We start from the raw sequence: 27,135 nt of genomic DNA, 5'->3' as shown, positions 1-27,135 counted from the left end.
AGGGAGGAGACAGGATCAGGGCTCCTGGGTTCTGTGCCTGACTCTGCCCTTAATTCTCTTGTGACCACGGACCCCGTCTCACTCTCTCTTGATGGGGATACTAATATTTCCCTCACTTTGTAAAGTGCGTCAAGCCCCCCGGGCGAAAGATGCTGTTTGATTGCAGAGTATTATTGTCCCCGCTGGTTGACGTTTTTGGGAGGAATAATCATTATGGGTGATACCTGATCCCAGTTCTCTTGGTCAGTGTTCGTTGTTCATTAGCATTCACCACGGGCTGGTCGTTTTCACGTACGGGGCGCTAGTGGACACTGTTGGTTTGTTTTTCATGGCATGTGATTAGCGGCTCTGTCGGGTGGCTTTGGTTCTCATTGGATGGCTAGAAACATTTTAAAAGAACTAAGGGGGCTAATGAATCTGATCCCTTCCGTGTTGGAATCTTCCCATGCGTCTCCATTCAGGCAGATCTTCGGAATTTCACAGACGTTACCATGCATACTCCCGCACTTAAACCACTTCAGCACTGTAGTGCTTCAGTGTAGCCATACTACAGAGATGGAAGAGGGGGTTCTCTCATCCTTGTATTTAGTCCACTTCCCCAAGAGGTGGTAACTAAGGGCTTGTCTATGCTGGGAACTTACATCAGCATAGCTACCTCTCTCAAGGGTGTGAAACAGCCAGGCATAGCTATACCGACTGTAGACAGCGCTAGGACAGGAGAATTCCTCCGTTGATGTAGGTACCGCCACTTAGGGAGGTGAATTACCTTGGCTGACAGGAGAACCCCTAGCACTGTCTACACTGGGGGTTAGGTCGGCTTTACTATGTTGCTCAGGGGTGTAGATTTTTTTTCACACCCCGGAACATTGTAGCCGGGTCAACTTAACTTTTGAGTGTGATTTGACAGCCCAGCAAGCCCAGTGCTGCTTTTTAATTCATACAAATATTTGCAAATTAGGGTGGATGGTTTGGGATTTTTTTTTATTGACTATTTCATCAGCTCTGATTCTTATGTGACCAGCCCACCCCTCGAAGTAGATTTTGCTCTTGACAATACCAGCCCTGTCTCCCCGCCCACCTCACTCTCTAAATGGATTTATCCGATATCTATTGAAAAAAATAATCCGCGCTGTCTAGCCCTTTAAAGAGATTTAACTGTGTCCATTGCTTTCCCCTTCTTTTGTGTGTGTGCGTAACTGACGTCAGGGCAGATTTGAAAGTTCTGAGATGCCGGCCATCTGCTCCTGATTACAGAAGCCTGAGCTCTTTAAAATTGCATGCAGAGAGGAGATTGTTCCCTCCCCTTTCCCCCAATGGCTGGGAGAAAGAGCTAGGGGGTTGCTGGCTATGCCAGGGAATGAAGCTTCCGATAGGAACATCAGCGCAACATGGTGCCTGCTGATGTGCTAATCCCCCTTGCTTGTGAACTGCTCGCCTGTTAATCGCAGAGCAGAATGAGGGAGATAAGGAATCAGTGCTGTACAAAACAGAAACTAATTGCCACTGAGAGAGGCTGGGCTGCTTTCTGCAGAGCCCTGCCTAGGCGAGGGTTTGAAGAACAGAAGTATATTCTCTCTCTCTTTCTCTCACTTGCCCACCTCCACCGTCCTATCTCAAGCACAGGGAGAGATTGTCGCAGCTTTTCTCAGACTCCGCTAGCAAGTGCAAGAGCTTCAAACCCCCAAGCGATCCAAGGAGGAAAGCCGTCCCATCGGGGCTAGCGCGCCAATGGGGTTTCCTGTTGCCCAAATGCGCCCAGGCACATGAAGATGGATGATGCCAGCGCCGTGCTGCATTGTGTTGGTGCATTCCCCTCTCAGGATAATACTAGCATACGCTAACACAGCAGCTTTCGTCCCAAAGGATCCCAAGGCATCTTATGGATTGCACACCTCCAGAGCACACGTAGAAATGCAGCTGCTTCTAGGGCAGGGCAGCTGTTTAACACCGCAGCTATAGGACACCCAGGAAGTGAAGCAGAACTGAGCCCCATCTCCCAACATTTCCTTCCAGGCTGGGAATCTTCCGAGAGAGCCTGTTCTCGCCCATTGCCAGACAAAACATGAAACCTTTCAAAGGTTACCACCCAGTACCAGGCATGATTGCATACTGCTCTAGGAGAGGGTTGCCATAAGATTTTGACTGTAGACTCTCGTCTAGGTCAATTGCAATTAGCCTTGTAGTTGCTTTAAGTGCATCGGGTATAATCAGCAGGAGAACTGTCATTGCGGTGCCATTTCATAGTGGCCCAGCATGGAATTGCAGTGGGCATTTGTGATGCCCTGGCATGGAATCACAACGTAGTTTCATGGTGTAGCATGTTATTGTGATGAACCTGTCGGGATCCAGGAAGTGGGCATGTTATTGGAATGGGTTACCTAGGGAGGTGGTGGAATCTCCTTCCTTAGAGGTTTTTAAGGTCCGGCTTGACAAAGCCCTGGCTGGGATGATTTAGTTGGGGTTGGTCCTGCTTTGAGTAGGGGGTTGGACTAGAACCTCCTGAGGACCCTTCCAACCCTGATAGTCTATGGCTAGCAGGTCTATACAACGCAGCTTTGTGATGTCTTGGCATGTTATTACACGGGTGTTAAGCATCTAAGGGATTGGCAAGCAATGACCGTGCCACTTCATGGGGCCTTAGCATGGGATTAGTATGTATTTTAATGGGAAAGTAGGAAGTAACTAGAATGGTACTGAACACGATACTTGGTGTGTATGGCTTAGGGTGACCAGACAGCAAGTGTGAAAAATCGGGACAGGGTTTGGGGGGTAATAGGAGCCTATATAAGAAAAAGCCCCAAATATCGGGACTGTCCCTATAAAATCAGGACATCTGGTCACCCTAGTATGGCTGTCCTAGCTCATTATTCTCCGGTTGTCTCTCTCGATCACGGATGGCATACTTGCATCTTCATGCTGTGATACCAAAATCCTTTCCAGTGCATTTTTGTGAGGCTGCCTGCTGCTTAGAAGTGGAGTTAATGACCTGACCCGACTCCAGGCCCTGCTTCCATCTGTGATCAGGGCCGGTTGGCTAAATAGCAGACCACGAAGAATGGTATGCTGAAAACATACAGATCTGGGTCACCTCGTTACACGGATGATGTTTGACTCCAGCATTCCATTTGTGTGCGTTCTGCTCTCCCAAGACATAGTTATCCAGTCTCCCTGCCAGATGAATACAGCTCGTCAAATGCCATTGTTATTAAAGCCGTACATCTTGCCTCACCGAAGGAAACTTCTCTCCCCGGAGCCACTGGCTTATTAAATGCTGACAAGGCAGCCCCCGCGTGGTTAGACAAAGAGGGAGCCAGGTGCACCGCACGGATCTTTATTAGCCTGTGTTTGAAAAGCTGCCTGCTGAGTTACAGATCCAAATATTTGTGACCCTTCAGGATAAAAGTGTTTAAATGCTCATTAAACTCAGATGCAGAACAGTTATTAGTCTTATCTAGTGGCTCAAGCCAGGCTCTGACACAGTCTCTTGAGACACTGAGTGAATCAAGGCTCTGTGCCGCCGTTTGTAATGCGGCAGCGTAATGAACTGGCAAATGCGTGTATGCCCCGCTCCCGGCTGGGGTCTGAACAACTCCCGGGCTGACACCTGGACAGCAGGCAAGGCCCCGGGCTTCAGGAGCAGGAGGAGCCGAGTGCTAATCTAGCCCTGCTTCTGTTCTGACGTTCCTCAGTGGGGGGGACGCTGTGTCACTGCACTGCCCCAGCAGCGGACCGGGGACCAAACTGAGCCTCGAGAGCCACCGTTTGGTCCCCGCTGGCTCCAGGCGGGAAGAAGGCTGCGCCAGCCAGCCCTGTACCCGGCACATCTCATTTCCCCTTCTGCTCTGGCTCAGCGGCATGGCCACTGTGTTAGAAGGGGTGGAGCCAGGCTGTGCCCACTCCTCCCCCATCGGCACACCCAGACTGGCGATGTGGGTACCCCAGGCTGGGCAGGACATTTCTACCGCCCCCCCTGCTGCCCTGCACAGGTGTGTGAGGCAGCTCACGACTGAGCCCTGGGAGAGGAGTGAACAAGTAGACAAATGATGCACAAGGCTTAGAAACGGGTTGTTGTTAATTAAGCCATTTAATTTAAACCGATACTTCGAGTTGCCACCGTTCTTGCATGGCAATTAGCTGTTTATTGATTATGAACCACAAGTCTCAGGAGGCTAAATGATTACCGATGAGCTTCATATTTTGTTCTGAATTTTTAATTACCAATGCTTTAAGTGCCAATTAAAAACTAATGAACATAAATAACTCCACGTAGGCCCACATTTTTTAAAAGAACTCAGGGCCAGAGTCCCAAGTCCTCAGCGCCAACAGCTGGAGCCAGCTATTCAAGAGCTCAGTTCCCAGTGTGCACTCAGCACTTTGAACTCCTTAGAAAACACTTTTTTCCTCCCAGATCACTGGTAAAAATAGCCCGGAGCTGAGAATTGATCCTTGTGGGATCCTACTAGACACGCCCCCATTTGATGATGATTCCCCATGAACGATTATGTTTCAAGATCCATCAGTTAGCCAGTTTTTAATCAATTTAATGGACGCGTTTTGATTTTGTATAGTGCTAACTTTTGAAGCCGAATGTCGGGCAGGACTAACTCCAACTCCTGCCAGAAGTCTAAATGTATTGCATCAGTGCAATTATTTTTATCAACCCAGCTTGTAATCTCATAGTACAATGCCCAATTTGTCTAGGCCCCGTTGTCCATGAATCCATGTTGATGGGTATGGATTCATGTCCCATCCTTTAACTCTTTGTTGATAGCCTGACGTGATATGGGCCTCGAACTGAGAGAGCTGGAGGAAGAGGAATTGTGGCACACGGAGAGACCGAGAAAGGACCACATCAGTGGAAATCGGCAGTTCTCAAACTATTGTACTGGTGACCCCTGTCACACAGCAAGCCTCTGAGTGCAACCCCCCCCTTTACAAATTACAAACATTTGTTTATATATTTAACACCATTATAAATGCTGGAGGCAAAGCAGGGTTTGGGGTGGAGGCTGACAGGGCGCAGCCCCCCATGTAATAACCTCACCACCCCCTGAGCCACCGTTTGAGATTTACACCCTGCTGTAAATCAGCAGATGGCCTTACTCCATACACCCGCACACTGTCCTCATCAGATCAGCAAGAACACACAGGCCTTTCCCCAAAATCTTTTCCTTTCTTCTCCCTGACTTCACTGTCCTGAGTCGTCAGGGAGCATTGCTGCATGCTGTTAAATAACTGCCACGTTCCACCCCAGAGGTGGCTGCATTTTGATAAGGGGTGACGCGTATCTGGTCCGTAAAGAGCTGTGGGATCCCTCCCACAGGAGATTTGGTGCTTGTGGAAATGCCTGATGCTTTCATTTCTCCAGCATGTCTCAGCCCAGCTCCCCCTGTCCTAGTGGCTCATCCTGCCCATGGCAGAGTGCCTTGAAAAATGAGCTCTGTGGCTTGTGCACGGCTGGAGGGCTGCAGCGGGTGTTGTACTGAGGCAGGATTAAATACTTACCTCTCCTCATCCCACTTCCTCCAGCCCAGCTGGGGTAGATGCTGTGTCTTGGTCCTCCAAGAGGGTGTGTTATTCCCTCTGCTCTCATTGGACGGCAGTGCCATTCCTGGGCTAGGAAAATAGCTGCTTGGCCTCTAGCAATAACCGTCAGGTGGCTAGCCCCTGACGTGGGCTGTACCAGCCAGGGCGCGGGTGCAGGGGCTGTAGGCGGGGCGGGGGAGGACTGGGGGCTGCTGCAGAGTGGGGACTGGTAACGGCCTGGCTGGGGAAGAAGGGGCTTTGGTCTCGGGTTATCCTGATTCCTGGTTTTCATTGGCTGGCGGGCAGCAAAGGGGATGGATAATGAGTGGGAAGAGGGGAGGGTGCTGGGGGAACTTTGCGGAAGTGGAGGGTGATGTGGGATGGGGAGAGAAGGCGAGGTGCGTAGGAGGGTGGTCTCTGGTTGGAGCTGGGGAGCCCACTGAGAGGGCAGGAGGGGATGGTGTGGGAGGCATGGGGGGAGGACGCTACAGGTGGCAGATGATCCTAATTAACCTAATCACCCTGCGTCCCGCATGCACGTCCCCTGACCCTTCACGCCCAGCTGCGTTGGGCTCCAGTTGGCTTGGGCACTGGTGTTCCCAGCAGCCGCCTTGCTGAGCCCTGCGAGGAGGGGAGAGCCCATGAGAGGAGAGCACGGTCTCCTTGGAGGCAGTCCCACCTCAATCCCACCTGGTCTGAGCCTCTTCCCAGCTGGGCATAAAGGAATAAAGCTCAGGGATGAAGAGCCTGATCTCCTCGGGCCTTGTGAAGAATCCACCGCCCCAGGGGAAGTAATGCCTCTACCGAGCGGGTCACCCAGCCACAGCCAGCGAGGGCTGCACACGGCAGCTGCTCACGCCGTGTCCTTAGAACAGGAGGGAAGGGACATGGATACCAAAAGAAATCACCGTCCAGGGGAGCAGGTGACCCATGGGGACTGTGCATTGCTGGTCCCCCTCCATGTCCGTTCCACAGAGGGTATGAGGCTCTTAGACCCTGGCCAGGGAGCCATGCATGACCAGACAGCAAGTGTGAAAAATCGGGATGGGGGTGGAGGGTAATAGGAGCCTATATAAGAAAAAGCCCCAAATATCAGGACTGTCCCTATAAAATCGGGACATCTGGTCACCCTACATGTGTCATAGCTCCGGAGGTCCCCGGTACCTGCCCCACTGTCAGCTAGGGTGACCAGACAGCAAGTGTGAAAAATCGGGACAGTGGGTGAGAGGTAATAGGCGCCTATATAAGACAAAGCCCCAAATATCAGGACTGTCCCTATAAAATCGGGACATCTGGTCACCTAGCTGTCGGCCAAGATAGTGGCCGTCACAAGCAGAGCTGCTGCACTAGCAGCCTCCACCCTCCTGTCCTGCCGTTTATCTGACCCAGCCATTTCTCTGCCACCGAGCTTCCTGCTGCACCCCCAGAGAATCTGCTGCCCCTTCCAGCTGCTCGGAAGGCGCCGTGGGTCAGCATCAGGCTGGCACCTGCAGCAGCCTGTGGGGAGGTGGGTTTGGCTTGTTGCAGGCTGAGCGCTCTGGGAATATGTCGGAGCTCAGCTCGCTGGGCTTAGCCGTCGAATGGGAATGCCCAGCTGTAACATGGGGCCACCCTGTTAATACCCAGAGGGGACCCCGCCCTGGTGTTCTCTCCTCCCAGGATGTAGGGCATGAGCTGTACTCGGTGGGGGGTGGGTTGCAGTGGTGGTGGATGCTCTAGATCCCCCTCCCCCTGCTCCGATCTGACCCCTGCTCCCTGTCCCACGGCAGCGTCGTGCCTCCGGTGCCTGGTGGACGTGGTCCCGGTGAAGAACGAGGAAGCAGCCGTCATCATGTTCATCCTGAACTTCGAGGACCTGGCCGAGCTCATCGCCAAGAGCGCCAGCCGGAGTCTCCACCAGCGACTGTCCCAGGGCTGGCGCCAAGGTGAGCGAGAGCTGGGGTCCCCAGGCGGGGATGAGGGGGAGGGCGGGGGATTGTGTAGGTTCCGCTTGGTGAATCCGACCCTGGAATTTTCTCTGGAACTCAGAGGTGCCTGAGCCGTGGGGCTGGTGACCTAGTTCAGGGTCTGAGCTCCTGACCAAGCAGTGGCCTCGTTGCCGATTGGCTCTGGGTGGCGGCGTGTTGCCAAAGGAAGATCTTGAAGACTTTGGAGCCGTGGAGAGCGACTCCCCAGCAGTGATACAGCAAGACAAGGAGGCAGCTCTGCAACGGGAGGTGTTCGGAGCCTAATCTCCCTGGCCAAGAGGAAGCTGAGTCTTGGGGATCCTGAGGCAGAACCCATCCTCTGAGGGAAGCCCTCCCTTCAGACCTCCCTGTCCCTTTGCATCCGCCTCCACCCGCGTGTGCACACGGTTACACCTCGCCTAGATGTGTCCTCATGCCCCAGCTTCCCTCGGAGGGAACTGGACCTCCGCACACAGTACCTGTACCCCGCCTTGCCTGTCACCCAACCCTCCCCGACAGCTCATCCTAACCAAACTGGGCCTGTGCTGCTAGCATGCCCAGGCCTCTCCTGTACCCCCATCCCTCCCATCCATTGCCTGTGCCCATACAGCAGCACATCTGTAACTGCCTCGCATACAGCCGCACCTCCTCTCTAGCTAGCTTTCCGCAGAACTTGCCCATACATTGCTTATAGCTGTATTTTCCTAGCTATAGACCTCACCGTCCTCTGCCTCTGTACAAACCCCCAGCTACCCCTGTGCCCTATATACCCTCTGTACATACTCTGCTTCTAGCGAGGTACCGCTATTAAAGTACAGTATCTATGCTTTACCTGTACCACCAGCCCCCTGTCCTCTTGCCCTCCATGGATTGCCTTTCCTTCCGGCACGCTGCCTGGAGACAGCCTCCTGACCGGGATCACTATTGCTCTTCCACCAGCTGGCACATCTGATACCAGCCTTGTGTTCATACACGGGGCTCGGAAGCTTGGAAGGAGGTCCCACCGAGGTCAGGATTCCCAGCGAAAGCTGAGTCAGTGCCCCCACCCCGCAACTGGCGAGGCCATCGTCCTAACGTTCTCTCGGGTTTAATATTGTCTGTTGGTTTGGAGAGATGCACCCTGGCATGCTAGCCTCAGTCTCAGGAGACGGACACAACCGTCAATTACCTGTAATGACACTAGTCTTGATGCTATCCCGGGGTGGGAAACAGATCTCATGCTTCAGAGTATCAGCTGATCTGCTGAGGGCTCAGGACGGATTCCCTTTCCCTCGTGCGGCAGTGTGGCCCAGCCAGCCAGGTGCCTGATGGGGAGCTGGGCTGAGGGGGTTTGAAGTGTCCGGCAGTGGCCGCTGCCAGTCTGTTCCGTCACTGGGCTCTAGGGGTGTTTGGGAACTCAGAGCAGCAGGCTGATCTGAGACCTCAGCGTTAGGGAGCAAGGAAGATTTTGGAAGCTGAGTCCTGTTTCCCCAGCTCACCCCTTGCTTGGCTGGAGCGACCGTGGATAATGTCCCTTCCTTGCCCTGTTTCCCTTGGCGCTGGTGTGTGAGGTCCGATGTCGTCTCACGGGTCACTGCATCCCCATTGCTTCCTTGCTGGGGCTGGGAGTCGGGAAGCAAGAGCCCTTTGAGAAGCAGGGACAGCACTGCTGTGCATTTCACATGGTGGGGGGGTTGTCCTCCTCTCAACCTCTGGGGGGTGGAAGGTGGTGAAGGTCTCTGGGAGCCAGACCCCAAGGGGCTGAATTCTGTGGCTGATATTTTATGCTTACAGCAGCTCTTAGATTTCCCATCCGAGAGCAGAGCCCCACAGGGCTTGGCACTGTACAGACACAGAATAACCACCCGCGCTTATCCCAAAGAGTGAGAAGGTCAGTAAGGGCCTGGAGAGATGAAGTGATTTGCCAGAGGTTACACGGTAGCCCACTGGCAGCGCCAGGAACAGAACCCAGGTCTCCAAAGTGGTTTCCATCTTCTCTCTAGTCTAAAATGTCTCCAATCTGGTGGATTGTCCATCTCTGTGAATTCCGTCAGCCCTTGGAGAGAATATGTATGTAAAATCCAGCAGAGCTGGTCAAGTTCCCCTGGGGTCAGGAGGCGGGATGTTGCCCTTTAAATATGTTTTTGGACTGGAGGTATTTCACTATATCGTGAGTGTATTAAACTTCCAGCCAGTTCTGCAAGCGGGTTTGCTGGATGGTTGCATATGCTCACACGTACGTGGAATCAGTGTGAATCTGTATGGCAGCAGGTGGGGAGCGGGGTTCTGGATTTGTTTTCCTCTCAATAGGATCAGCTTAAGCGAGTCTCTAAAACACATCCTCAGAAGGTGCGAGCTAGAAACATTTTTGTCCAATACAAATGTAATTCGGGGCTACCCCGGCAGGTGGAGGTCGTATGCGCAGATCCTGTAATTCAGAGGTGACAGTGTAATGGAGTCTTGGACCCACAGCATGAGAGACCAGGGGCGCGTCACAAACTCCGTTCGGCTGGCTCCTGGCTAGACACTAGTGCTGCTCTCCCCGGCACAGCCATCGTCCCCTGTACTCCAGAGCTCATGTGCCACAGCTGCCCTTTGGAAGGCCAAGATCAGGGATCGGTTTTCAGAGCATGTTAGTTTCCTAAGAAACTGACAGCCCAGCACATTTTGCACGTATCTCCCCCTTCCCTCGCATAAACAGTCCATCTCTTTCTAGTGCAGCCCTGCCGCGCTGCACAGCAATCACGCCTGTTTCACCAACTAAACACGTTCAGTGCTAGGATGGGAGACACCCTGGGAGTGCCCTGGGGCTGCTTATACGGCGCTCTGAACCAGTGCTGAACAAACGCTCCCAGCAGGGGCTTAGGAGCCACCCAGGGGCTGTTTTCCAGCTGAGAAATACACCTGGCCTGTCGCGGTTGTTCAAGATCCTGTGGTGCTTTCCACGTGAGTCTGGCATCCCGCAAAGATTCCAGCCTGAGTAATTGCAGTCTCTCCCCTAGCCTCTCTGGCAGATGGGATTCTTCTCCATTTCCTGCCTTAAGAGGTTGGTCGAGGTTGCTGTGAGCTGTGTTCCACCCCAGAGGTGGCTGCATTTCAGTGAGTGGGTGCTGTGAGCCCTTGCCTGCAGTGAGTGCCTCAGACTCGAGGTCACTGTAGCAATGTGAAGTTTAAAAAAAACCTGGCCAAATGGAAGCTTGTGCCCACAGCACTGCAAGTGTCTATGGGGCAGGCAGGGTAGATCCGGCCAGCAAGCAAAGCAGCTGGAGCAGGGCATATGCATATATAAATATGCTGTGGTTGCTGTTTCGTAGGAGACTAGTTCTGCTCTTGGCCTTCGGCATGTGAGCTGTGGGGAGCAGGGAGGATAGCTGTGCTTGTGTGCAGAGTTACAGCAGCTACCCAGGAGCCAGGGGAGTTGGTCGCAACGTGAGCCAATGACAACTGATGGGAGCGGGAGCCACTCCACTGGGGTCACTGGAGTCCCATCAGGAAGGGGATTTAGATCATGGCATGCTGGGAAAGGCTGGGGGCTGTCCTTTGAGGTCCTGCTTCTCCACTGCCCTGCGCCTTGGGTAGTTATTTACCCCAGTGCAAAATGGGTGTACAACGGTACCAGGCCAGAGTGGAAGCATTTACACGCACTTGTCACCGGTGCAAATGGCAAGACCCCACGCAGGACAGTGGAGAATCCAGCCCAGTGTCACCTCAATATTCCGGATGCTGTGCAGTGTTTCCGGGAAGGATATGTGCCCCGTTTCTTTAAATGGGGAGCTGGAAGCCAGGCAAGAGGGGGTAGAGAGAGCTTGCATCCGAAGAAGTGGGTATTCACCCACGAAAGCTCATGCTGCAAAACGTCTGTTAGTCTATAAGGTGCCACAGGATTCTTTGCTGCTTTTACAGAACCAGACTAACACGGCTACCCCTCTGATACTTCTAGACCAGGGATTCTCAACCAACCGTATGTGTACCCCTGGGGGTATGCAGAGGTCTTTCAGGGGGTACATTAACTCAGCTAGATATTTGCCTAGCTTTGCAACAGGCTACATAAAAAGCACTAGTGAAGTCAGTACAAACTAAAATTTCATCCAGACAATGACTTGTTTATACTGCTCTATAGATTCTACACTGAAATGTAAGGACAATATTTATATTCCAATTGATTTATTTTATAATTATATGGTAACAATGAAAGTCAGCAATTGTTCAGTAACAGTGCACTGTGACATTTGTATTTTTATGTCTGATTTTATAAGGAAGTAGTTTTTAAGGGAGGTGAAACTTGGGGGTACACAAGACAAATCAGACTCGTGAAAGAGGTACAGAAATCTGAAAAGGTTCAGAACCACCGGTCTTGACAGAAGCTCTCCAGTGAAGTTGTGAGAGCACTTTCCTGATTCCAGTAAAGTTCCTTGTTCAGTGTTGGAAGAAAGCGACTCTTTTTCTGAGATTCTTTCTCATTGTCACATGACCGTATCGACACATCTCAGTTTGACTTATTAGGAGCAGTGAAGTCACGAGTTTTGCAGGTTGTCACAATACCATCGTCCACTGGACGTACTGCAGAGGTGACAGAGTAATCAAGTTTGAGACACACGTAATCAGAAGGGATTTTTCAGTCTCATCTGACTATTATCATTCTGGTCTCAGACATTCTCCAGCTTGATCGTTATCTGCACGGCAAGATTCAGACTCCTTCTGTGTCGGAGTTGTTTGTGGTGTGGGGAAATATTATTTTTTACAGGTAGAAAAGTTGGGTTTTAGGTGTCTCTTCTCATCATTCAGATTTTGACTGATCAGATTCTCCTATAAGGTGGCAGTACAGATTCACCCTTTCTTCTTAGACTAAGAATGGAAAGTTTGGCCCCTAAAAAAGAATGTGCCAGAAAGTTACAGAGCAGGGTGGGGAAGAGGTTATAACTGAAACTGCTTTGCTACTGTAACTAGTTCATCTTGGCTGGTCAATGGTTAGCTCAGGTCAGCTAACACAGTTTGGTTAGCCCAGGACTGTTGCCCCTTTTGGCCTGAGCAGTTAGCCAAAATTCAGGGCCTTGCATGGTTGTTTACATTTGGATGAAAAATCTGAGAGGTGAGTCAGATCTATTCTTGGAGTAAATTTGTTTTTTTCCAAAGAAATGCCCACAAAGTCCTGTTCCCCTGAGCACAGTGGAAACAGGCAGTTTCCTTGCTCAGAAATTCCCATGTCTGCCACTCCAGCAAGCTCTGTGCCCAAGGAGCTCTGTCTCTCTGTTTCTTTTCAGGGTCATACTCACAACTGTTTTTTTTTTGTTTTTTTTTTTACTGGCTTGGTTCCTCCACACCACCTTGCAACTGATATCTTAGCCACTGTGTTTGCAATGAGGGAAAACCCTGTTAATCTACCTGGCTTACCTTTTGACCTGTTTTGCAGCCTAGTCCTTGGGTGGTAGCCCCCATTGTGTGCAGCTGCCATTACTACATAAAGGGGTTTGATTGCTTCTGTTGAGCCTAAAAAAAGAGTACTTGGCACCCCCGTTGGCTTAAGGAGGTCTGTGATAGTCTTTGGGTTCAAGACCATCCCTGGGAGCCATTAGCACCTTTCAGCATAGCAGTACTTAGCGCAGTCACCCCCCTCCACGTTGGATGCTGGGCTCTTTCAAGAATGTGGCCCTTATTTAGGTGCCGAAATGGGAACTGAGCTCTGATCTGGCCCCAGTTGTGGCAATCAGGTCCTTGAAAATCTGGCTCTAGTGAAAGCCAGTGCGAGGTGAAGATTTGAACAGGTCGTTTGTTCGGAGTGGGCCAGCCTGAACCCTGGCATTTGGCAAAAGCCTAAAAAAGAACCGCAGGCAAGGTCTTGTGTACTAGATTCTTAGCTCCATTTTACAGACAGGAACTGAGAAACAGAGATTGAAGTCAAAACTGCCACTGATTTTGGGTGCTCCTGTTGAGGTATTTAGGACCTTGACATTATATAGCACCTTTATATGTTCAAGCACAGCTCCCATTGCCTTCACGTGCAACTGGGAGTGCTCGGCACTTTGGCGAATCCAGAGTCTCAAGTCAGGTAGCCAGGAACTGAGGAACCACCTGAGAAAAGTTTGGTTTATGTGACTTGCCTAGCATCATACAGGAACTTTGTGACCTGGGCAGAGGTAGACTCCAGGTCTCCAGACCACCATTCAATTGCCTTAACCATGAAGCCATCCTTTCCGTGCCTGCAATCCCCTATCCTATCCACCCCACCTTCCAACTTCAGCAGCAAATGAGGCAAAGGTCCTGCAGACAACTGCCTCCTTTATTACACAACCCTGATTCATCCCCTGAGCAGGGCCATGCTGTGCGTTGAAGGAGGCAGGGGTCCACTGGAAGCAATAGTGTGTGATCATGTAATTAGAGGCTGTATCGTAATGTACATGCACAATGGGGCTGAATTAAGGTTACACAGACAACGTTAACTCTGGCATTTCTTAACTTTTGAGGGCTTTGCAACCATAATAAAGCTCTATTAACATAATTTTGTGTGTCATTTCCCAGGTTTTTAAAAGAGCAAACTGAAAAAAACAGGAATTCCATCCTATGACATCATACTGGCACCGACATGGGTCATCAGCAGGGCTGGAAACTCTAGATTCACTGCACAGACCTCTGTCATATGAGTTTAGGGAGTAACTGGTAGCAATAGTAGGTTGTCCTCCTCTGTGTGGGCCAGCTCTAGAGGAGGATGGGGGACTTTGCCAGTGGGTACCACAGGTTGCTCTGCTGTCAGCAAATAATGGTGTGACTCCGAAATCTTGGGTTCAGTTCCAGGCTCTGGAGGGGAGTGGGCTCTAGTGGCTTCAGCCTTCTGCCTCTTCTCTGCAAGCTTGACCCCTTCTGCCCCTCCCCCCCACAACCTATCCCAGTCCAGTCTCTTCCCACAAGCCCCATTCTTCTTATCTAGCCAGGCCTAGATTCCCGCTCCAGATTCCCAGGCCCCCTCTTCCCCTCCTGCTAGCCAGTCCCATTTTCCCTCTCCCAGCTCCTCGTCTGAGCTATTTCTCTCTTTCCCCGCTGGCCTCTAGTCACCCTCTCCTCCCTCTACCCACATCCCCCAGCCCTCCTGGCTCCCAGTTGTCCTCCCTGAGCTCCTCCAATCTGTGTCGTCCCCCCAGGTCCTTTCCCCCAATCTTTGCCCAGCCAATCCCAGTTTACACCCATCCCAACTCCTAGTCCCAGTTTCCTTCTCCCCACTGCCAGGCCTCCCGCCTTCCCACACCCCTTATCCCAATCTGCTCCCCCTGCTCCTTTCCCGGGTACGGCTTGTATCCCTCCTGCACTCAGATCCAGCAGCTTCCTCCTCCTCCTCCTTGCCTGGGCATTAATAGTGGGGAGCGCAGGCGTGGGCACAGGCAACCTTAACTCTAGCAATCCCCAGCTTTGGAGCGCTTGGCTTCGCAACCTGATTGATGTTCTTCTAACATGGTTTTGGTGCAGGGTAGGTTTAAAGGCTGATTTCCAAAGCCCACCTGGGAGGTTTAGACGCTCAGCTCCCATTCTGTCCGAATCCCTTAGATGGCGTCTCAGCCGTATATTTCCTAGCTTGGGTGGGACAGATAAATCAGGGCAAGTGCTAGCGTTTCCCTGGGGGAGAGAATCCCCACCAGGATTCTCCTCTCACGGGCAGGGGTTGGGAGAAGGTCCCATGAGCTAATGACGTCTGACTGCACCGGGAGAAAGGATGACCTGATGTGTCCACCCCGCTAAGGAGAGGCATTTGGGCTTATAAACTGGACACAGAGGTGGGATGGAGCCAGTGCTCAGAGCTCTGGGCCCTGTCCCCAGTGAAATTCTCCGCGTGGCCTTGCACGGCACTAGGAAACTTGGATTTCCCTGTGGGATCCCAGCTGATCACTGCGAATGTCCAGGAGTTGGTCTCTGTGGCATAGCATAGGGACTGTGTCCGTGCTTCATTTGTAACGAAAGAGGCGTCGGCTCAAGCAATGATTTACTTTCATAACTGATGCAGCAGGTGCCGGGGCTATGAACTGCCACCAGAGGTGCCAGGGCTAAACCCTGGCACAAATTAAGCACTGGACTGGATAACGGCTGGGTCCAGGCAGCCAGGGGGCTGGGATACAGAACCGTTCCTCTCTAAGACACCCATACCAGGCAGTCCTGGACTGGTAGTGACCTAATGTTACCATTGGCAGGCCCTGGGACGGCCCAGCCTCGCCGCCTGTCGGTTCTGCCCTTGCTAGCCGGAATCCAGAGCGGAATCCAGAGCAGCTGAATGTTCATCGCAGCCGTCGGCAGCCATCCGATCCGGCCACCCGCATGGGCGTCTCCCCATGGCTGGACACAGCTCAGCTGTGGCCCTGGCCTCCACATGCTCCCCACCCGCTTTGCCCAGGGCACCTGGCTTCACCTGCAGCTGAGCTGTCCCTGGCCTTGTCCCCCCCATGCCTCCCACCCGCTTTGCCCAGGGCACCTGGCTTCACCTGCAGCTAGGTTACATTTGTGTCTCTTGTGTTCTGTTTGTGTTTTTCTTTTCAACAAGGTCAAGGTAAGAGGTTGAAGTTTAGTCTCCCGTCCCTGCGGCGACTCAAAATCCAGCGGAAATCTCTGCCCACCAGTGAGTTTGATGGAGTAGCCATTGACTATGGAAAGGTAACCGGAGACTTTGTACGATATAAGCTGATACATTAGGTCAGGCCCCAGCGCTCTTCCTTGGCTCTCCCCACCCTGCCCCCTTCAGTCGCTGCTGTGGCAGTGTCTGAATTTAGTGTCTCTTTCTCTTAATGGTTAAACCCTGAGCCAAAGCTGTGGCTAGGTAGGGACTTTGTGGTTGTTGCCTTTGTTGCTCGGAACTTCAGTGGGGACAGACCCTGGAACCTCCTGCGTTGAGCGCCAGCCCTTACCGCTAGAACTAAAGGAGACTCTCCATTAGCTGCTGGCAGTACGGAGCCTGTGGTGCGCAGTTGAACAGCTCTGTTTCCAACCAGGAGGAAGAAGTGGCACATATATACATACAACTACATATGTGCATTCACACACAGGCCTTCATACCACTGCTCTCAGGTGGCAGCACGGTTTAGTGCAGCGGTGAGGAATGCCTTTTGGAACCCCCAGGGATTACGGTTAGGGGTGAGCTTGTTAGGACTTTCTTTGTCGAAGTGTTAACAGATTCTAGAACCATTTGGGCAGGAAGGGAGCCTGGAAAGATTGCACAAATACGCTGCTCTTAAGAAAGGACATAGCGCTGGTTTGAGATGGTGGCGCTGGTTGCTGCATGGATCTGGTAGAAATCAGTGGGCAAAACTCCAAAATTTTGCTGCAAATATTCCTTGAAATTACACATTTCTTAAAATTGCCTTGCCAATCCTTATGTCACTCCCATGCATTATCATAAGCCCTGGATTTCAAATACATTCTAACGAGTCATCTCGTCCAGCTCTTCCCCACTATTGTACCAGCAAAGATTACGTTGTCCCTATGCATTAGGGCCAGCAACAGTCATGACTGCATCAACGTAATGGGGTAGGGAAAAGGCCTGTTAGTATTAGAACTTTTTAAGAGGTTGCTGTTCTCATTATCCTCTTGGCCACTGCAAATGTTCCAGGTATGTGCAAGTAGAAAGCACATGCTGTGCGGCCAAACGTTCTAGGTACGTCTAGGTAGAAGGCACCTGCTGTGCTACCAAATGTTCTAGGCACATCCAGGCACAAGGCACTTGCTGTGCTTTCGAATGTTCTAGGTATGTCCAGATACAAGGTACTCATTGTGCTGCCAAGCGTTAAGAACAGCCAGGTAGAAGGCATCTGCTGTGCTGCCAAATGTTTTACGTATGTCCAGGTACAAGGTGCTTGGTGTGCTGTCAAGTGTACTTGGTATGTCAAGAGAGAATACAGCTGCTGTGCTGCCTGACGTTGTAGGTACGTTTTGGGTAAAAGGCACCTGGTGGACTGTCAAAGGTTGTAGGTACATACAGGTAGAAGGCACCTGTTGGGCTGTCAAAGGCTCCAAATATGTCCACATAGAAGACATCTGGAGTGTTGCCAAGTGCCTCTGGGACAAGCTGACTTTCTATTGCCTTGAGTGGAGTCTTCCCTGAGTGATAGCTGCTTAGCAAGAGCAAAGGGGCCATCAGCAAAAGAGTTGGAGGTAATAAAATTCAGATCTCCATGATCCATTTTGCTTAGCCAGAAAAGGCTGCGAGCCTCAGAATGAAAGCACGGCTCCATCAGAAACTCAGTGAAGGTATTTGAGGAACAGCATGGTGACAGAGGCCAGCAGCCTGGAGAATGGCCTGGCGGGGGCTGTGCAGAATCTCTGCGGACAAAGCAGAGTTGAGCTAGTGCCAGTACTTTGGCAGGGTGTTTGGGGTGAGGTGGGGTTGGGTTGGTTTCCCTCAGAAGAGTCATGGACAGCACCGTATTTCTGGTAGCCAAACCCTGCGAGAGCCTGAAATGTGCAGTTTGGGCTTTTTACCCTGGGTGATAGCGGGGAAACTCCTTAAATCCTCAGGGCCTGGTCTCTGTTGGACCCATAGGCAGAAACATGACACTTCTGGGGCAGGGCCGCCCAGAGGATTCCGGGGACCCGGGGTCTTCGGCAGCGGGGGGCCCCTTCCGTTCCGGGACCCGCCGCCGAAGTGCCCCGAAGACCCCCCGCCGAATTACCGCCGAAGACCGGGTTGCACTTCAGCGGCGGGTCCCGCTTCGGCGGTAATTCGGCGGCGGGGGGTTCCCGCCGCGGGTCTTCGGGGCACTTCGGCAGCGGGTCCTGGAACGGAAGGGCCCCCCGCCGCCGAAGACCGGGCTGCGCTTCGGCGGCGGGTCCTGCTTCCCCCCCGCCCCGGCTCCCTCCTCACCCGGAGTCTCAGCGCCTCGCCGGAACAGCTGCAGCGTGTGGCCGGCGGGGCCTGAGCTCCGCCCCGCTCAGAGCCACGTGGTGAGGGGGCGGGGCTGTGAGCTCACGCCGAGCGGAGGCAGCTGAGCTCAGCCCGGAGCTCGCAGCCCCGCCCCCTCCCCACGCGGCTCTGAGCGGGGCGGGGCTCAGGGGCCCCGGCGGAGACTCGGCGCTTGATGCGCTGAGGCTCCAGGAGAGGGGCAGAGGCGGGAGCCTCAGCTGTTCTCTTGGGGGCCCCTGCGGAGCCCGGGGCAAATTGCCCCCTTTGCCCCCCCCTCTGGGCGGCCCTGTTCTGGGGCACCGAGATTTCATGCAGCGTGCGTTCTGGGCTAGGGGTTGGTTGTTTTACAGGCTTGTCATTATACGAGTCTCTTAAGTCAGGAGACTCGCCTCAGTCTCCAAAAAACTGAGTGTAGCAGGCACCGAGGAGAGGGTGGGAGAGGAAAACCTGTGAATAACGGAATCTGCACGTCTGGCAGTTTCCCCAGTGGCATGGTCCTGCTCTCTGGTGTGGATTAGGCAGCATCTGTCAACCGCAAGTGAAGGACTTAGTACATTGGTTCTTTAAAGTCCCTCAGCAGGCAGTGCGGGGAGGAAAGGGCGTGTTCAGCTTTTCACTCTCATGCCTTAGGTCCTAGGAACACTGTGAATAGAAGCCACCTCGTGCCAGGTAAATCCACTTCTGGGGTTTCCTCTTTTCCTCCTGCTCCGGCCCGTTTACTCTCTGCTAGTGGCTCAGCAATACCTTGCAAGCTCCCCATGCTCAGCCAGGCTTAACGGAACGGGACGTTGTTGGCGGGTCCCACAGTCGTACAAGGAGTCGGGGCTCGCAGGCTCTCGAGGCTGGTGGGATTCCATTAGCCATGTAACAAGGTGTGCTCGGTTCTGGTCTCAGCGGGAGTTTAACCCATGACACGACAATGCTGCCCAGCCCTCTGTCTTTCCTCTTTCCTGCCCCTCCTGCCTCAGCATTCCAGGACTCCTCCTAACCAAACGCTTTCTCCTGGCTGTCTTCAAGCCCAGGGGCGACTCCCTGATTCTGAGGGACTTGAAGACTCCTCCCAAGGAGAACTGTGTCCAGTCAGAGACCGAGTCCCTCCTGGAAAAGGAGAGGAGCTCGAGCCTGGAGGCCGTCCCCACCGTGCATCACTCGTCCCCGAAACGAGAGCCTCCCTTCCTGGGCCCACCGGGGTCCGACGCTGCTTGGGGCTTGGTTCAGCCTCGCCCAGGGAGCAGCCTCCCCAGGGTCTCCTCCTTGGACAACTTTGAGGTCACCAGGTCTGAGTTCCAGAGAAAATTCAGGGAGAGGAGGGCAAACTCAGGTAGGGGAAAAGCACAAGCCGATGTGTCGCTACCAATGGGGAGGTGGTGCAGAGCTCTGCCAGCAGACGGGCCCCCCTCTCATCTGCTCTGAGGGTCCCTGGGGGAGTTTTTCACCCTACGTTGCCTTAAAGAAGCAGCGATAAGGGGTGCGTCTCCCGGAGCATAAACTGACTCCAGTATGTTTCCAAGTGCGGGGCTCTCCGGATGTGTCTTGGCCTGTAGATCCAGCTGTGTCTCTACGGCCCAGTTCCTGAAATGAATTTAGGTGCCTAACTCCCACTGACACCAACGGGAGTTGAAATCATTGAAACCAATGGGAGTTAGGCGCTGGTGTGCCTTTGATCTGGGTCTGTGTATGAAAGTCTCTGAGTGAACCCGTCTGCACTGTAAATCCGCCATGTCCAACCTCCTCCAGGCTCTTTCCTGACTCCGGTCCCCACTGCTCCCAACGGTGGAGGGGTGAGTTTAGATGAGTGAATACGGTAGATATAATACATATCATCTTCATGTTTGGAGGGTGAGGGCCCAAGTATTTCATCCAGAAACCCCATCCCCGGGGTCATGGCGTGACATTGACCTTTGCAGAGGATACTGAATGGGGAAGCGTTGCAGATTTCATGAACAATGTCGAGGTTTTGAAATGCATTTCGTTCGGCATTGGGACCAAACGTGAGAGAGAGCCAGGCCGGCAGAGCCAGTAACTGAGTGGTTTGGGCACTCCCCTGGCAGCTGATTCGGAGCAGGGTGTCACGGACTCACAGATTGTGCCCACTCTTGGCCCCGTGCGGTCCGTGGGGGGGTGCCCCTTTCAGTGAGACAGCCCTTTTCCTCGGGGTCCACTCACTCCCGGGGCTGGCCCCTCCACCTCCTGGAGCCGCACCTCTCTGAGCCTTAGCACACCTGTTTCTCGCCGTGGGCCCCCTGCCTCCTCTCTCCAGCCCCAACCCCCCTTGCTTCCCAGCTGGGCATCTGATATCGCAGGCCTCACCTCTGTCCATTGTCTTCTTTCCAGGTAAACAGGGTCCTCTGGGCCTCCTCTCCACTCAGCCCTCCTCTGGCTGGAACCGGCTGGTTAGGTCATGGGGTCCTCTCTTCGCAGCCCATTGTCCTCCCACTGGCCAGAACCAGCTGCAACTCCTGAGCTGGGTCTCCGGGTCGTCAGGTCACCAGTCACTGGGGTGTCCCTCCTCCAGGCCATTGGCTGAGGTCCCAAGTTCCCTCTCCGGTCCCCTGTAACAACAAACTCCCTCTCCCCTCACCTCGTTAAACCAGTAACACCCGAGGACACTGAGTCCCACTCCCTCTGTATGCATCCCACTGGAAAACCACGAAAAAATCCCCCACTTCGTCACACGGGGCCTTGACACTGGATCCCCCACCTGCCAGGCGTGTGCCCTGACCACTGCTATGGGTCTCTCTCTATCGCACCAGAAATGCCATCCTGCACCAAAATGTCATCGCAGCTGGCACTTTTCTGCAGTGAGTTTTGGGTTTGGCAAATTGGCATTTTCTGACTTTTAAAAAAAAAAAGATGTTTAACTGAAAAATGTCCAACCGGCTCTACTGCAGACATGCAGAGAGAACAGAGAAGTAATCCGGAGAGACCTAGAAAAGTGGGTGAAAGAGACTGAATTCAGGGGGGGAAAATGGAAAGTGAATACACTGGGGAGGAAATAATCCATCATACAGTCCCGCGGTGGGAGAGCAAAAGCTGGGGAGCAGTAAAGCTGAGAGAGGCCTCAGGCCTACGTTTTCAATAGCGCAGAGACCCATTTTCAAGTGCTCAGCCCCCACAATTGGAGCTGGATTTTCTGAAGAGCCTTAAGTTGGGCACCCAAGATCACGAGTGGCTTTGGAGAATTTTGGCCTTTGTGTTTGGGTACCAGTGCAAAATGGGCCCGTCGCAATAGCGTTGTGTCTCCAGATAGGTTCTCTCAGATGGCTTATCCTGGCTCCCTTGTCCACAGAGACTAGGACGCTGATGGTTAATTGTTGTTTTTGTCACCCTCCTGAGTGTTTCTCTCCTTCCTGGGTTTGCTCCAGAGGCCTCCCAAGTCAAGCCCAACCCCCAGAACTCCACCTCGGACTCGGACCTCACGAGGTACCGCACCATCAGCCAGATCCCGCAGTTCACCCTCAACTTTGTGGAGTTCAACCTGGAGAAGCATCGCTCGGGTTCCACCACTGAGATTGAGATCATTGCGCCCCACAAGGTGACGGAGCGCACGCAGAATGTCACCGAGAAAGTCACACAGGTACGGGGCGGGAGTTCTCCCCAGGCCAGGGGCACTCATGGGAGGTGAAGGGAATGATCATGCTAATTCATGGAGCAGGCATGGGGCAGGGTGGGGGGCATGCGTGGTAATTTGTGGAGCAGATTTGGAGTGGAGGGGCAGATCACATTAGTTTGTGGAGCTGAGTGAAAATTGGAATTTCTGTCCCACAAGAAATTGCAATATTTTGACAACTTTTTTTTTTCTTTTGTGGGTCAAACTGTTGAAATCTTGAGATTTTTCATGGAACAAAAAGTTCCGAAAAGTGTTGAGCTGGAAATGGCCCCACTGAAAGCTGTTTCCAGCACTCGTGTGGGCTCAGTACATGCGTGTGGCTCTCCAGAGGGCTTCCCTCGCTCATGGCAGAGAACAAGAGATTGTGGCTCTGGACACGTTCTGCCATGTTTTTAACCCCAGAAAACCAGCGTCTACAGGATGCTGGCCATGACGCTGTCTGTCTGTCCAGCCCAGGGGGGATGCTCTCGGGCAAACCCCACAGTGACTAGGAGCCACGTGTGGGGGGAGGTCACACTGTGGGGTTGCTGTCACTGTTTGGGGATACAGTCACTAGGGCTTGCACACGGCTGGATTGTCATTGCCCTCCTCAGCCATGCAGGGGAATCACCGGGAGGTCGATTCTCCCTTACTCCTCTGCTCGGATTGTGGCTACTACTTGCCTTTCACCCTCCGCTACAAGCCTCTGAGGGGTGGGGCCGCAGGGCAGAAAGGGGCGGGGACTAGGAGGAGCCCTGGCCCTTGGCTCCACCCCCTTGTTTATTAGCCAGAGTAGCTGGTGTGCATATGGAAGGCAGGAGCTGCTTGAGCCAGGGGGGAACAGGGATACAATGGGGTAGATGGCACAGTTACGATCTAGCCCATAATAATCACCATCTCCCCACTCCTCCCTCTCTCTCATCTGCTCGGTTACTTGCTGGGAGATGTTTGGTACATGGCCAGGTACAGATCAGCTCAGCCCGAGCCTGTGGGCCCGGCCCTCCACTGGTGATCAGTGGAGCTTTGGTGAGGGGAGTGGGCCAGATCCTCAGCTGGGGTAAAGCGGTGTTGCTCCGTGGAAACCTTTGCAGATTGATTCCAGCTGCGAGGCTCTCCCTTGCTTGTTGGCTGGCATGACACAGTCGTTCTTTCCTGGCGCCAACAAGCTGTTCATCTTGGCAGCAAACCTCCGTGACAAGAGTGTCGTTTTTCCTAGGTGAAAACTCTTGGTTTGTGTCTCAGCAGCAATGGGAGCGGGCAGGGAGACCTGCATAGTGTGCGTGTGTGTGTGTGTGTGTGTGAGAAATCTGCATCTTCATTCATGCACCCCTGAAATAAGTCAGATTGACTTTTTTTTTCTTACTCTTGCAAAAGCACATTTCATCCAAGGCTCTTGCAAGGCTCCTGTGAGCTCCTTGGGTTAAGGCCTGTCTCTTCTTGAGAGTCTGGAAGGTGCTCCCAAGGGGTCAGTCTCTTTATCTCCCTTTTACAGATGGGGAAACTGAGGCACAGGGCACACAAGTGACTTGTCCAACAGTAATGCAGGATGTCTCGGGCAGAGCCAGGAATAACATCCAGGAATCTCGGCTCCATGGCCCAATGCTCCATCTACTCTGCCAACCTGCCTCCCAGACCTAGAAAAGGACACGAGCTGTCAAGGCCCCCAGGTTGCCAGCTTTAACCACTAGACAACATTCTCTCCCCGAGCTGGGAAAGGAATCCAGACTTGCAGACTCCTGCTTTAACCACTCGATCCCATTCACGCTCCCAGAAGCAGGAACGGAGCTCAGGAGTCCTTCCTTCTAGTCCCATGTTGTAACCACTAGACCCCACTCCCCTCCCGGAGTTGGGTAAAAAAAAACCCCAGCATCTTGATTCCCAGCCTAGTGTTCAATCCACTAGGCCCTAGAGGGGTTGGTAAGGTGCCCTTAAACTAGCTGGCAAATGCTGGCACTTGGAAGAGGAGCCTCCTCCAGCACCCACTTCCCCCGCCAAGCCCCTAGGAATGTCTCAAGGGGCACAATTCTCCCCTCTCCTGCTTCCCCCTAAAAGCCTCCATCCCGAGCGGCACATTGACTTTGGATGCCATGTGCACCAGGGCCGGAGGGCCCAGCGAGCCGCGATGCACAGGGACCCGCTGCTAAGCGACGGGGCTGACGCTGGCTCAGCCTCTCCAGCCTGTCGATACTGGGTCATTAGGCGGCTGGGAGGTGACGGGATTGAAGCTGACAGGTCCCTGCTGCGGGCGGGAGGGCCAGCATCGAACCTGTGTGCTCTCCACCGGCCCTGGCACAGATCCACAGCGAGTGGTCTGGGAAATGTCCGTTCCCCCCTCCCCTTAAATCTCCATGCCGGCTGGGTTCTGGGTGGTCTCTGCTGGATCTCGACCCCCCTGCGCACCGTATTTAACCACTAGACGCCGTTCCCCCAGAGCTGGGCAAGGAACCCAGGAATCCTGTCCCCAGCCCCTGCTGCAACCTTGAAATCCCACTTTCCTCCCAGAAGGGAGAACAGAGACTTCCAGCCCCCCGTTCTAACCACTAGGCCAGAGGTGGGCAAACTACGGCCCACGGGGCAAACTATGGCCCATGGGACCATCCTGCCTGGCCCCCAAGCTCCTGGCCCCCAAGCTTCTGGCCTGGGAGGCTCACCTCCAGCCCCTCCCCTGCTGTCCCACCTCCCCCGTGCAATGCTCTGGGCTGGGACTGTGAGCTCCTGGGGCAGCGCAGCTGCAGATCCCGGCCTGACCCGGTGCTCTGTGCTGCGCGGTGGTGGCAGGGTGGCCTGGCTCCGGTCGGGTGGCACGGCTGTAGTGCCACCAGCCACCGGTGCTCCAGGCAGCGCAGTAGGGGGCAGGGAGCAGGGGGGTTGGATAGAGGGCAGGGGAGTTTGGGGTGGTGGTCGGGGGTGGGAGTGTGAATAGGGATCAGGGGGAAACAGGGGGTTGAATGGGGGCAGGAGTCCTGGGGGGGAAGTCAGGAAGGACAGGGGTTGGATGGGGAGGCAGGGAGCTGTCAGGGGACAGGGAGAAGGGGTGGTTGGATGGGGCAGGGGTCCCGGGGGGGCGTCAGAAATGACAGGAGGGGTTGGATGGGGTGGCGGGGGTCCGAGGGCAGTCAAGGGACAGGGAGCAAGGGTGTGTGGATGGGGTGGGGGTCCCAGAGGGGCTGTCAGGGAACAGGGGGGTTGGATGGGGCAGGAGTCCTGGGGGCGGGGGAGGCAGATAGGAGGTGGGGGCCGGGCCACGACCGCCTCCCCTAACCAGCCCTCCATACAATTTACAAAACCCGATGCAGCCCTCAGGCCAAAAAGTTTTTCTTCCCCTGAACTAGGCCGTACTTGGGCCCTGCTAGCATCAGCAACACGCACCCAGCGTCCATGGGGCTAACGGCTAAGCCCCCATCCCCTCCCCCCCCCACGCTTTCTAGTGCGAGCCTGGATCCCAGGTGGGATGAGCCTCTCTCCTCTCTCCCCTCGGGATGCGTATTCGCATCGAGGAGCTGTCGTCTAATTAGGCACAGGGGGCAAGGTTCATGGGGGCTTCCTGGGGCTGGAATAATGGGGGGTGGCAGAGGGGAGTGGAGGGACAGTGGCAGAGCTGGCTGGGGGAGCTCAGGGGAGCAGCAGGTCAGCATTGAGGGAGCTCAGCAGAGCTTGGGGGGGCCTTGTCCCCACTGAGGTGCAGCCCTTTGTCCCATTTCACGGGGGTCACTCCCCATGTCCAGCTTGGCCCTGCGGGCCCCTGGCACTGCGGGCCCCTGGCCCAGGTGAGAGGCTGTGGGAGGCCTGGTTACCAGCTCCTGTTTTCTCTGGAGCGGCTCTTCACGCCCCTTTGGCTTGCAGGCGCTGACATGTCAGCCCCGCTCCTGCAGCCCCGGCTGGGTCAGCGCAAAGAGCGACTTCAGGCATAAGGGAGTCGGGGTGCCCGGATCCTGCCTGCCAAAGGGTGGAGGGGCGAGAAAGGGTTGGGGGTGGGTTCCAGGGGGCGGGGGAGAGATTGACAGGCCCGGAGAAGGAAAGTGGCTGGGGGAGGGAAGGCAGAGGTCAGCCAGGAAAATGCTCCCTTTGTATCGCTCTGAGCTCAGAGTTGAGCCATCCAGGGCTAACCCCCTCCCCCAGCCTGGGCTGGGCTCCGGGGTAATTGTTTTGGTGGCAGCTCCTTTGGAAGATGCGGGCGGGAGCCCTCAGAGCCGCCGGACCCTGCTCCGACGAGCCCTGCTCTAACACCTGCTGCTGGCTGGCTCCACGGGCTCTGCCATTGGATCAGGGCCTAGGCTGTCCCCCAGGCCCAGGCCCAGGCCCAGACCCACAAACACTCGCAGCAGCTGCTCACGAGCCAGTGTGCTGAGGACGTCCCAGCGCGTTGCCTTGTCCCTCACCCCCCGTGCAAAGGGAGCACAAAGTGCTGCTAAACCACAACGGTGCGATGTCCCGCCGCGTGGCACTGCTGCAAGCGACGACACCGAGTGCAAGGCAAGAGGGAATCGGGCCCCGTGGGCATCCCATGGGCCAGCCTGGGGTCCGAGCATCCTCTCAGGACCAGGAGAGATGCTCCTGGCCGAGTCCCCTCTCCTGGTATCATGGTCTTCAGGTGCAGAGTGACAGAGTTCAGACTGGGGCCCTCGTTCCACCGAGGTCTGGCCAGCACCAGCTCGTGTGCAGGCCGAGAGCATTACGACATCGTCAGTCCCCTGGGGCATGTTATGTGCCCCAAATGCCTCTTCCTCACACAAGGTGCCAGGTGGGTTATCGGTGTCCTGGTCTGGCCTTCAGCACGGGAGACCTGGATCCAAAGACTGGCTCATTGAACAGGGAGACAGGGATTCTGGGCACCTTCACCTAGCTTTCAGCAGACACTGATCCCCATCACCAAGCCACCACCAAGCCAGGGCTGAGGTGCTGCGGCAGAGCTGGGTGTGGGGAGCCCAGGGCTGGGATAGCCAGGGGCTGTGGGTCAGGATTATGGGGCACTGGCAGAGCTGGGTGTGGGGAGCCCAGGGCTGGGATAGCCAGGGGCTGTGGGTCAGGATTATGGGGCACTGGCAGAGCTGGGTGTGGGGAGCCCAGGGCTGGGATATCAGGGGGCTGTGGGTCAGGAGTGAGGGGCACTGGCAGAGCTGGGTGTGGGGATCCCAGGGCTGGGATAGCCGGGGGCTGTGGGTCAGGATTGAGGGGCACCAGCAGAGCTGGGTGTGGGGAGCCCAGGGCTGGACTAGCAGGGGGCT

General features: G+C 54.4%; 1 protein-coding gene across 4 annotated transcripts in view; it reads left to right on the top strand.

Annotated features, from left to right (window-relative positions):
- KCNH6 (potassium voltage-gated channel subfamily H member 6) overlaps nucleotides 1–27,135 on the top strand; it is a 92,120-nt gene that overhangs the window by 38,267 nt on the left and 26,718 nt on the right. For 3 of the 4 annotated variants that reach the window (XM_044999920.1, XM_044999922.1, XM_044999923.1), the window contains 2 exons: nucleotides 7,296–7,451; nucleotides 21,687–21,898. In XM_044999920.1, coding sequence (XP_044855855.1) covers nucleotides 7,296–7,451; nucleotides 21,687–21,898 — 368 coding nt within the window. Of the gene's footprint in view, nucleotides 1–7,295; nucleotides 7,452–14,083; nucleotides 14,908–15,969; nucleotides 16,080–19,338; nucleotides 19,643–21,686; nucleotides 21,899–27,135 lie in introns of those variants that run through there. The other variant, XM_044999921.1, reaches the window with a different exon arrangement.

The sequence above is a fragment of the Mauremys mutica genome, chromosome 25 (genome assembly GCF_020497125.1).
Source record: "Mauremys mutica isolate MM-2020 ecotype Southern chromosome 25, ASM2049712v1, whole genome shotgun sequence".
NCBI lineage: Eukaryota > Metazoa > Chordata > Testudines > Geoemydidae > Mauremys > Mauremys mutica.
This window is presented reverse-complemented; position numbering and strand designations above follow the sequence as displayed.